The sequence below is a fragment of the Lycium ferocissimum genome, chromosome 10 (assembly GCF_029784015.1).
Source record: "Lycium ferocissimum isolate CSIRO_LF1 chromosome 10, AGI_CSIRO_Lferr_CH_V1, whole genome shotgun sequence".
Taxonomy (NCBI): domain Eukaryota; kingdom Viridiplantae; phylum Streptophyta; class Magnoliopsida; order Solanales; family Solanaceae; genus Lycium; species Lycium ferocissimum.
The window spans coordinates 22,113,028-22,124,924 of NC_081351.1; the positions used below are offsets into that span (position 1 = coordinate 22,113,028).

Sequence of the window (11,897 nt, forward strand, 5' to 3'; positions counted from 1 at the left end):
TAAAAAGGATGTTGGATATAGATTCCAACTTAATTTAGCAAAGGGTATTCATAAATGATATATTATAGAGAGTTAGTGACCATAATTTTTGTGCAATTTTTTAGGCCATTTACTTCAATAGATATCCATTTACTATAATTTATCTTTTGTTTTATTTCTTTTTTTTACAGAAACTTATAGTTTTAACCGTAAGAGATATGTCCAAGATACATACAAACACTTTGTAATTAGATACTGATGTTTCTGCTTGAGGCCCTTCTCCCTGCGCACTCTTCCTGGAAGGTTGTACTGTGGTTGGGTGCTCTTTAATTTTTATTTTGTTTTGTTTGTTATAGAATCAATAATTAGTCAAAATCACACGCATCGTCCCAAACTTTATTATCCACTAAATTCTTACCAACTTTTATGACAGACTCTCTATACCTATAAATAGGTCACTCTTCCTTGTGGTGATGACGAAAAGAGTGATGTACTTTTGCATAAAAAAGTGGTATGTGTGGGAGAAAATATTTTCAAGCACTCCAACATATAGAAAATAAAAGGGAGAGTTAATTTAATCATAACAACATATACCATACTTTGAATTCACTGAACTTCCTGCCCCATGGAGTACTTAAACTTTGCCTTTTTAATATGATATCGGTACAATGATTTGTTTTTTGTACACCTTTTTAAAATGTGAAACTTACAAAAGATCCTACGTATATTTGAGCTTGAACTCTTTAGAAAGGACCAGATACTCTCGCTTTAATTAGCATGAAGAACTGTTCTTGTCACTTTATCAAAAATGCTTGTAGTTTCACCAATAACTTATAGGAAATTCAATAGCTACAACTGAAAATCGAAAGATATTAATGTGGAAGAGCTCAACAAGCTATTTTATTTCAATGGTACTCCTTCAAGAAAACAAAGCGTTTCTCTATTAACTTTGTAATGATGTGAAAAAATTGACTCATGAATGGTTGACAATAGTTTAAAATCAAACATGTAATATAAGTATTTACCTTGTTTTGCACCAGAGAACGTCATTGACTTGCTCTTCGAGATATTGGAAACTTTAATAAAAGAAAAACATAGAGTGCTTCTGTTGCACTGTATAATATAGTAGTTCTATTTTATTTTTTTCAGTGCCTTGGTGCTTAGACTTGTTCCTTCTTCCTTTTTTTTTTTTTTTTTTTTATGAATTTACAAAAATGGTTAATGAAGACATATTAATCGGATTCAAGTACTTTAACTAGCAAAATACTTTTGATAGTAGCCTATTGTTGATTCAGTATCTAGCAAGCTTAGTTAAATTGTTGAGTACGTGGTTGAAAATGCAATTGAGGGTTGGATCAAATAGGCTACCTTTAGAATCGGCAAACAACTAAACAAAACCTGACTGACCATTATCAAAAATAGTTCTAAAATTATGTGCAAGCTAAAAAGATTATATGCTTAACACAAGGGAAAAGAGAATTATTGACCAAATAACGAAGTTGCAAAGAAAATAATCACTCTATTTTGCTCTTTCCTCAATCATTTAAGCTGCAATAACCTCAAGAAAGAAGAGTCATATGAATCAATTTTGAGATTTGAAAAAAAACCTAGCACAGTATACATAACATTATATTCCAAGTTCAAGACCTTACATCTCCTCTCTGTGGAATTGGAAGCAGCAAATTTAAGTCAAATATGTTGCTCTAAGATCAATCACCTCTCTTGCATTTCAACGACCAAACATATGTCTAGCTAAGAGACGTTTTTTTGGGTAACAAAACTGATTTTAGCAGCAATCATCACCAAAGTATGAAATCAACTTCTGTTGGTGCAAACGGAAAGACGTGGAGGCTTCACTTCAAACTTCATATTCTGCATGTTCAGTCCCCTAGAAGCGTCCGCTTTTTGGATGTGTTCATGTAAGGCCTTATGACCCATTCAGTTTGAGCTTCGTCTTGGTCCATCGTCCCTAATTTAATCTACGTATAAAAACAAGTAACTTGATCAGGAATGAGCAGATAAGAGAACTTGCAGCACTTCTTTTCTTTTTTATCGTTCCAAATTATTTTAAAGGAATATGTGGATGTGGAAAATGTAGGTCTGGCTACTAAACTTAGATAAGTCAAGATACCATAGTTTCACAATTATTCATAAACGTGGATGCAAACAAATATGACGAACCAGGTCTTGTATTAATCATTGTTACCTGGTAAAGCCGTAGTTCAAATCGAGGGCCAACCTCTTTCAGCTCAATTGATTTTGGACCTCCATGCTTTTCATAGATGTGATGTCTGCATGTTTCAATCAAATTTAGTACAAAGTAATGGGAAAAAAAGAAGCTGTATCTTATTCAACTATTCTCTCAGTATCTTAATGATATCTGAAATAATCACTATGCTAAGCTGCTGGAACAAATGTATAAAAGGCAATGACCAAAACAACTAAAAGAGCCATCGCTGAAATGATTAACTTGAAAGCACACAAAAAGATGTTGCACGAGAAAAAAACAAACTTCTTATATCTATAATTGTTTAAGAATAGCTAAGCCCAAAGACATACTAGTTTATAAGCTTCATCCGCTCGTATGACACCATTATTTTTTCAGTAATTTAATCACTATGAACAAGAAACTAACCTGAATGAAATGTAATCCGACTGGTTAGCAAATGTGATGATGCGTTTTGTATCAGGCTTGGGCACAGGAAACAAATGCTTTAGGATGTTAACCGTCCTCTCACCAAGCTGCATGATCAACATATCCGTGGTGAGTATAGAACAGTATATATGATGGCTACACTAAGAATACAAAGACACTAGATACTAATGTATTATTAAAACTTCCAGGGATTGATTTTGGCGACATAAGCGAGCAGTTTCAAAGAATCATGATGTCAGTATGTCACCAACTAACTGGGAGCCACTGTGAAGCCATGGACTTTGATATGGAGATAACATAGAATTCTTGTTTCTTTTGGCAATAACTGTAGCAAGTCTATTGAAATGCATGAAAGGGTGATAAGTCTTACAGTTATAGCCTGTTTGGCCAAGCTCCTCCAAGGCCAAATGTGTTTTTTCCAAAGTTGAGGTGTTTGGCCAAGCTTTTAGGAGGAGAAAAAGTGCTTTCAAGTAGAACAGAAGCAGTTTTGACTTTTGAGAAGCTGGAAAAAGTAGCTTCTCCCCAAAAGTACTTTTTTGAATAGCAGTTATGAGAATATACACTTAGAAGCACTTTTGAAAAGTTTGACCAAATACTAATTGTTGCTCAAAAGTGCTTTTCAAATTGATTAGCCAAACACAAATTGATTCTCACCAAAAATACTTTTTTGAAAAGCACTTTTGGAAAAGAACATTTTCCAAATTAAGCTAATTTTAGAAGCTTGGCCAACATGTTATTAATCAAAAAAGGGTTGTCAGGAATTACCTTAGTTGAAAATTTATCAAAAATCAAATGTGGGTAGGCCTCGGGCATTGTTCCCATAGATTTTTTGTCCTTGATATCATGTCTAGTGACCTGCATGAAAATGGTAGATGACGGACATCATCTACAACTCACACAACCAGCAGAAGACTTTTGGGCTATACAAGGGAAGAATAAGACCACTTACCACATTGAGCAAACCAAAGTAAGCAGTTGGACCAAAAGGCAGATGGCTAATGATAATACCATCAGGCACACCACGATGCTCATGGACCAAAATTACATCTGTAAAATCATGAGCACGGCAGGTTTCAATTATTTCTGATATAACCTGCAAAAAAAATAGTAAAATACAATTACACAAACACATGATAAACAATACAAGGTAACTCTAAAAATGTAAATAGCTTGAAGTTCTGCTGCTCGGACTCTCAAAAGTATTCTGCCGTACCGTGTTGGATTCTCCAAAAATGCAGTACTTTTGAAGGATACAACACGCGCAAGTGACATTTTTGAAGAATACAAGCAACTTAGGACTGAAGAACTACATAGCTAGTTATGCATGTACATAAAAGTTAATAAGTCAAAGAATCATTTTCTTCACAGAAAAAAAGGGTCTAAAAGTCAAAGAATCAGAGCTCCTTTCTTTACAAAACAAATATGTGACATCCATTGCAATGTGCTCTCTTCTTTTTATATTCAATTAATTTTTTCTAGATAGTTTGCACTTGCAGAAGCGTATACATGTGTGCCTGAAACACTGTTCCAGTATTTACTCTGTGTTTCAGTATACACATACAGACACAAAAATGTGCATATACACATAACGTTTGAATTGTAAATTAGACTAATGCAACACCTCGTCCTATTCCCGACAAGAAACTAGAGACAACAATTCCAATTCTAATACTACTTCAGTCTCAAATTATTTGTCGTGTTTCTCTTTTACACGCCCCTGAAAAGAACATTAATTAGGAGGGAACATTAATCCATTGCATAACAATTACTACTACCAGTAAAATGGGAAAAAAATTAATTTTGTCTTATAACTTCTAATATGACAAATAATTTGAGACGGAGGGAGTATTATGAATCTTTCAAGCTGTAACCTCCAAACAACTTAGCTCGCAATGGATTGAAGTACCAAACAAGAACAATAGTAGACCAACCTGACCACCACGATTCATCCGCTGAGCATTAGGGAACACAATTTTCAACTCCTGTCTCCATACAACAAGGAAAAAAGGAAAGAATAGGACATGAGAAGTGTCAACTGAAAAAAAATTGTTATCATTTTAATGACTTGTAAAAGAAAGGAGTGAAGGGAGTAGGGGACAACTTAAGGGTACACCAACCTTGACAAACTGAGTAAGAGGAGCACTAGGATTTCTTGAAGTGGTAAGCAAAATTTTGGGATCTTTTTCAGTTGCATTAGCATATTCATCATCAATAGTTGATCGAGGTACTGCATCAACAATATTAAAAGTAGACAAAAGCCTTGTCTTAGCAAATACGTAGCACATACAACTACAACTCAACACGTAATGTAATTGGAGAACATCTCAACAACAAGCAATTATGTTCTATTTGTACATGCATCATCTACAATTCACATCTCTGAAATTATTAAGAGAACAAAGTGAGAGATTTTTCATAGAAAAGGCATGATGAAGATACAGCATAAAAGGGCGAATAACTGTAAAGGTTGTAGGTCCCCACCACACGGTTTTTAACACCAAAAGGGAGTTATGTAGAGCAAGGGAACTTCAGTTCAGAAAATGGCTCTACAACAAATCCTCAAACAGCTTCTTTTTTCTTTTTTTTTTTTTGTTGATTAATCAAAATTTAAAACCTCGACTTTCTCCTTTCTTACAACAACCTCTTGTATTTGCTTATTATTAGATTTCTACTACTACCTGTTGTTTCTTTAGCCACAATTATCTTATTATCTTGTTGTTGTTTATGCTCGTTGCTACTGCCTCCTTTCATCTTTCTTTGAGCCGAAGGTCTATCGACACAACCTCTCTACCTTCTCAAAGTGGGGGTAAGGCCTCCGTACACACTACACTTCCCACTTGTGGAATTGCACTGGGTTTGTTGTTATTGTTGTTTTTGTTAACTTTCTCCTTTCTTTCATTATTCCAAAAGGTCAACATAATCCTGGGGGACCACACAAACTTGAATGCCAAAATTTCTATGCTCCTGAGGACCAGTCCATGACATGAACCCACAGAAATTTGTATCCTAGGAGAACACCACTCATTGATAACCAAAAACAACCGAAAAGTCCTGCCAACTTGGAGGTGAACCAGAGTGAACTATACACGGGGACTATGTTCTGATTCCTGAAAATCTTTAAAATGATGACATGAAAGTGAAACTCGTGACAGGAGCACAATGAATTACTTTCATGACCATATTACAAGGAAGCAGGAAGCAGTATTTGTCATTTTCCGATTCTGCAACCATAGTTGATCTTAGCCAAAAGGTCGAAAAATGCATTTTTTTTTTTTTGAAGTAATTAAAATGTATTAGAATGGCATCAAGAAGATGCTTCAAACAAGAATTAACATGAAGCTAGCTGAGCAAAAACCGAAAGGTCGAAAAATGTATTCTGAGTCTAATACTATATAAACTGAACAAACAAAAGGGTGTGAAAAAGGATCCTCCAGCCAGCACAAATACCCGTTAAATCCGCTCACTGAGGTTTAGACAAATGAAAAAAAAGTTCGACTAGCAATTTTTATTACTCTACTGGGATTTGAACCTTGGTCTCCCATAATTCATTCAAGCTTCATTGACCACTGGCGCTAAGCACGCCCTAAAGGTTCCCTATATACATTCCAACTTCATCGACCACTAAGTCACACCCTTTGGATCCATGGCACTACAAATTTAGCCAAAAATCAATTTTTTGTCCTTCAAGTTATTTTTCATTTAAACTAATTCCAGTAAACATATCACTTCTTCTCCTACCTGAAGGCCGCTAGGTCACATCCTAAAGGTACCCATAATACATTCCACTTCATTGACAACTAGGTCACACTCTTGGATGCATGGAACTGCAAACTTAGACAAAAAAGAAAACAAATTCTTGGCCGTCAAAGTTATGTCTGTCAATGATTTTTAACAAATCCCAGCAAACAACACTTCTTCTCCTACTTGAAGGCAATTAGGTCACATCCTAAAGGTTCCCATGATACATTCCCGGTTCATTGACCACAAGGTCATACCCTAGGATGAATTACACTGCAAATTTAGCCAAAAATCCATTATTTGGCCTTCAAAGTTATTTCTCATTCGGGTACTGTTTTATTCAATGTTTGTTCAATTACTCTTTCAATAAGTTTAAACAAATCCCAGTACATATAGCACTTCTTCTCCTACTATTATACACCAAAACCACTTCCAGCTAAAACAAGTATCCCAATAACCAATACAATAGCAGGATCCTTAATCAACCCTCTAAACTTAGAAAATCATGCAAACAACACATGGGCAAAACTTTAATGAAAAAGGCGGGATAGGGAGAATAACGAAAAAAAATCCAATCTTTGGCCTTCAATTCATTTTTGTCAATCATTTTAAGCAAATCCCAGTAAACATGCCACTTCTTACTAATGTAATTTCCATTACTGATGGACAATTCCACTTCCACCCCAACTCAATCGGGAGATGTTTCGGCTTATATTCCTACTAATGTAATTTCCATTACTGATGGACAAATCTTCTTATCCGCCGACCTATTCAACTCTGGAATCAGACCTGCTATTAATATGGGTATCTCCGTTTCCAGAGTGGGGTCCGCAGCGCAAATAAAAGCAATGAAACAAGTAGCTGCTAAATTAAAATTAGAACTAGCACAATTCACAGAATTAGAAGCCTTTTCACAATTTGCTTCTGATCTCGATATCAAGAATCCCCATAACCAAAACAAATAGCAGAATCCTTAATCAAAAAAATACAAAATAACACATGGGCAAAAGGGTAGTTAGCATACCAGCAGTATTTTCATCTTCAAGGTCGATTTCTTTGCGAAGAGCCGCCTCTTCATTCCTCAGCTCAGTTGGAATCGGTTTTCCCTCTGAAAAATACCCATAAGAATAAGTATTATTCTATAAAGTTGAAGATTTTCTCAATTATTTTGTGAAGAAATTTAGTATTAAAACTTACCTTCTAAAGCTTCTTTGATTTTTCGTTTCTTTTCATAAAGCAAACGTTCTTTTCCTTCTAAGCTTTTTCTGTATAGATATTCTCTTCGTAACCTAATGTTCCTTCTATGCATGGTTTCACTGAGGTTTAGGGTTTAAGAGATTTTTGGAGAAGAAGAAAGGAAGGGTTTTGTCATAAAGAATTATTGAAATGGGTTTCGTTTTGATCTTGCCATTTTTTGACCCAATGGGTCATTTGCACTTTTGGCCCTATTTTGTGTTGCTCTTTTAATTTTTGGCAATCTGCAGGATTGTCCTTCGCTGGGGTGGTCTTTAATTTTTTCTCCTTAAATTAGTGGTTTTTAATTTTTGCCCTTCGCTAAAAACCTCTTGATTCTGGATTCAAACTCCTGCTTAGTTAAAACTTTAAAAAAAAAAAATCGCAAGGCATAAGTTTGGATTCGCAGGGCACAAGTTGGGTTTCAAACTCTGCCTTAAGGCAAAAAAAAAAAATATATATATTTTTTGCTGAAATTTTGCAAACTTTTGCCTTAAGGCCTAACTTTGGGCAAAGTTTAGGCCTTAAGGCAGAGGTTTGCCTTAAAGGCCTAATTTTGGGTAAAAGTTTGTCTTAAGGCATAAGTTGGGGTCCAACTTATGCCTTGCAAATCCCAACTTAAACCTTATGAATTTTATTTTTTTTACTGAGCCTGGGTTCGAACCCAGGACCTTTGGGTGTTAAGCAAAGGGCAAATATTAAAGACCACCAATTTAAGGGCCAAAAATTAAAGACCACCTCAAAAGAAGGCCAATCCGAGCAAAAAAATGTTTAATTTTTCTCCCTTCAGATGGGTTGGTCTTTTAATTTTTATCCTTCAAAATCGAACTTATGCATCGAAAAATTGCGAGTATTTCCCTCTTAAGGATTGGTCTTTAATTTCTGGCCCTCAATTCGCTGGTCTTTAAATTTTTGGCCTCAATTCGCTGGTCTTTAATTTTTGGCCCTACTTCTCATTTAATGAAAATTTGTGGGTTAAAGCACCCTTTTCGCACCAGAAATTCTGGGTTCGATCCCAAGCGCAGTCGAAAATGATAATAATTTTGCAAGGTTGAACCTATGCCTATTCGGGCGAAGTTACATAGAACATTTGCCTTGTTGGCAAAGATTCATGGAAATGAAGTTTTGCCTTAATTTCGCAATTATGCTTGTAGGCATAGGTACTGTGTAGTTTCATAGAAACTTTTGTCGTCTCCGTCATAGTTTCTATGTAACTACATAGCGAATAGGCATAGTTTCATATGAACTTATGCCTTGCGCATTTTTTTTTTTAAAACTCTGTTGGGATTCGAACACAGCATCCAAATGTCGGGAGTATTTTCAGCCACTTTTTTGTTACATAAAGTATCGAAGGGAAAAAATTAAAGACTACCACCAAATAGGGGCATTCATGCGGATTACCCGTTATGCACATAAATTATGCATCGTAATATTTACAAGTCATGCCTACGCCCTTAAAGAACTTATGCTCCATTAGACATAAGCTCGATTTTGAAGTGTAAAAATTAAAGATCAGCCCATTTGAAGGTCAAACCGGGCTATTAGAAATAATTGCACAGCTTGACCTTCAAATAAACTGGTCTTTAATTACTGTAAAATTAGAATTTCGATCAAATCACACATTTGCCTTTCAAATTTGAGCGTATGTCTAACGGGGCATAAGATTTTTAAGGTTGCGGGACATAACTTATGGCATATTATGATGTGAAAATATAAATTTATGCCTTATGAAAAAGTTATTTGCATGGAGGATAAATATTAAAGACCAGCACAAAATAGGAACAAAAGTGCAAATGACCTAAACTTGCAGATGGACTTACATTTGTTTGGGGTTCCTCGTATATATGCTGGACCAAGGTATTGGGGTTGATGTTAGACTTTGGCAATTCCAACTTTAAACATGAAATAGGATGTAGCTAGTAGTATAGATGTGGTTCATTTGAATGCACAACTTTTAGCCTAAATTTAGATTTATCCGTGTAAATTTCATTGAAATTGCTAAAAATATTAAACTGTGCACTCATAACTCACATAAGATGATGGGTTTAACGATTGGAATTTGAGTTCTAAACGAATAGAATTAAAAATTTGGATCCACCGTTGACATTAAGTAATGAAGTTTGAAAATTTTTAGCCTAGAGATTTGAAGCTGGAAATTGGCGAAGAATTAATTTTGACTAAACCCATCGGCGATCCCTTGTGGTTATTCAGATTTTTCACTTGAACACCTCAACTAAAGCTTGTTTCATTTAGACACCTGAGGTAGGGTTTGACTGTGCCATTAGAGACTTTTCGCTGAATCAGCCAAATTTACAAAGTGTGTATAATACACTCGCTGCTGACGTGGCAAATGACGAATAAAATGAGGACATGTGTCTTTTTTAGGAAAAAAAGAAAAGAAAAAACTATTTTAAAATATTTAATAACAATATAAAAGTAATACTCTCAAAAAAAAAAAAAAACTTGATTTACACCCTATCAGAAAATGTCACATTATTAACAAAAAGAAAAAAGAAAGAAAGGACACATCGAAAATTTTGAAATGAATTGTTCTTGGTGTTCTTCACCATCTTCATGTTGTTCTTGTTCCAGCCACGATTTTAATCCAAATTTTCAAGAGAAACTCCTCCAAATTTGTGGTGGAACGTTTGTTAAATAGAGAAGAAAGAGAAAAAGAATAAAGAAGAAGAAGGAAATAAAAAAGAATTTAAAAAAAAAATTGTATTTGGGCTCTTCACGCTCCATTTTGGTGTGGAAATCACACAAGTTGCCAAGTCAGCAAAAAGTGTTTAAATGGCACGGTCGGGCCCTACCTCAGATGTCTAAATGAAACAAGGTTTAGTTGAGGTGTTCAAGTGAAAAATCTTGACGACCACAAGAGGTTGTCAATGAGTTTGATCATTAATTTTTGCATTTTAACAAAACAGATAGTTTTGGTCCAAATACTTGGATGGTATAGGTGAGTTAACAAAATTTTGAGTCCTTTTTTTTTTTTTTTTTTGTGTGTGTGTGTGTGTGTTTACCAGAATAAATTATGAAAACCTTCACAATTTCTCATTTCTTTTCAATTAGCCTTATTTATTAAAAGCGTGTTAATAATGTACCCTTGAAAAGGACAGGAGTAACCCTTTATCAAAAAGTTTCTCGAGGAATTAAGATATAATAAAATATTTAAAAAGGTTTCTAAAGTTAAATAAAGGTGATCAACTCATAAACATTAAAATGGAAAATTCATAAACTAAATAGAAATATGACTTCCACAAAAGCGCAAAAAGATTTTGCATTAATGATTATGATTTGTATATTCTATAAAGGCTTCATATAGAAGTTTCAAAACCCAATAATTCATCATCTTTGTTTACTTCTTTTACGGAAATTTAAATTTTAATATTGGATTGATTTCCTAATGTCCACTATATATTCATTGGATGACCATGTAATTCCACTAATTTCATGTTCCAAATTCATGTAAAGGGAAAAGGGGATCCAAATAATGCCAAAGCTATATGTAGCCTAAACTCTGTGATTAGATGCTTATGCAAATATTTAATAATGCCTTTCTTTTTTCTATATCTTTTTTAATATAAAAAGAAAAGATAATGGAAGCATAGATATTCTTCTTTGTTATTTCTCTCTCATAACATATCAATGCAACTACCTTCCTTTTGGGAGGAGGGAGAGAGGGTAAGGCAGATTCTTATTAGGAAATTCTCTACACTATAAATTGGCCGAAGTGGACGAATACTCGATTTTGGATCTACCATTTAAGTTGTATTTGAATTTGAAATTGTTGGAATCACTTTAGACATACGGGACTTAAATTGCAAAAATTCATGTAACGAAGCTTGGCAAACTTCGGACATTTTTTGCCTAAAGCGCGATGTTGTTAAAGTCAAAGTTTAGACATTTCTTGTACTAAAGTTGTGGCCTTAGCGAGGCCTAACTTCAGACATCTAATGGATACTTCAGACATATAATGACCCATGGTCAACTTCAGCTATTTTTACTGAAGTTGTGGCCTTGACAAGACCTAAGTTTAGACATTTGTTTTACTGAAGTTCTCACGTATTAGGCTGCACTTCAGACATTTTGGCATAAAGTCTAGGTGAATATTCTTTTTCTTCAAGAACCAACAACTTGTTCTTTGTTGAAGAAGAAAGAAGAGCGACAATTTTATCTGAAGTTACTTATAATGGCTACCAATTAGATTTTTTAGAAAAATTAAATATAGATTAAGTAGGCGTTTGGCCATAGAAACCAAATATTTTTCACTTTATTTGAAATTTTGAAG

At 34.5% G+C, this 11,897-nt stretch overlaps 1 protein-coding gene across 1 annotated transcript; it reads right to left on the reverse strand.

Moving 5' to 3' along the window:
• Positions 1-1,478: 1,478 nt before the first annotated feature.
• On the reverse strand, positions 1,479-7,683 carry LOC132032825 (uncharacterized). The gene is made up of 9 exons (XM_059422578.1): positions 7,571-7,683; positions 7,398-7,481; positions 4,753-4,862; positions 4,567-4,617; positions 3,585-3,728; positions 3,401-3,490; positions 2,615-2,721; positions 2,186-2,270; positions 1,479-1,958 (listed from the first exon to the last, which is right to left on the reverse strand). The coding sequence occupies exons 1-9, from the start codon at positions 7,680-7,682 to the stop codon at positions 1,860-1,862; spliced, it is 882 nt and encodes a 293-aa protein (XP_059278561.1). The 5' UTR covers position 7,683; the 3' UTR covers positions 1,479-1,859.
• Positions 7,684-11,897: the final 4,214 nt, after the last annotated feature.

Excerpts from the sequence above, each read along its gene's own strand:
- LOC132032825 (XM_059422578.1), bottom strand. The coding sequence starts at position 7,682 with ATGCATAGAAGGAACATTAGGTTACGAAGAGAATATCTATACAGAAAA. Across the intron at positions 4,863-7,397 it reads TGAAGATGAAAATACTGCTG|TACCTCGATCAACTATTGAT; the intron begins GTATGCTAACTA and ends TTGTTGATGCAG. Across the intron at positions 3,491-3,584 it reads ACTTTGGTTTGCTCAATGTG|GTCACTAGACATGATATCAA; the intron begins GTAAGTGGTCTT and ends ATTTTCATGCAG.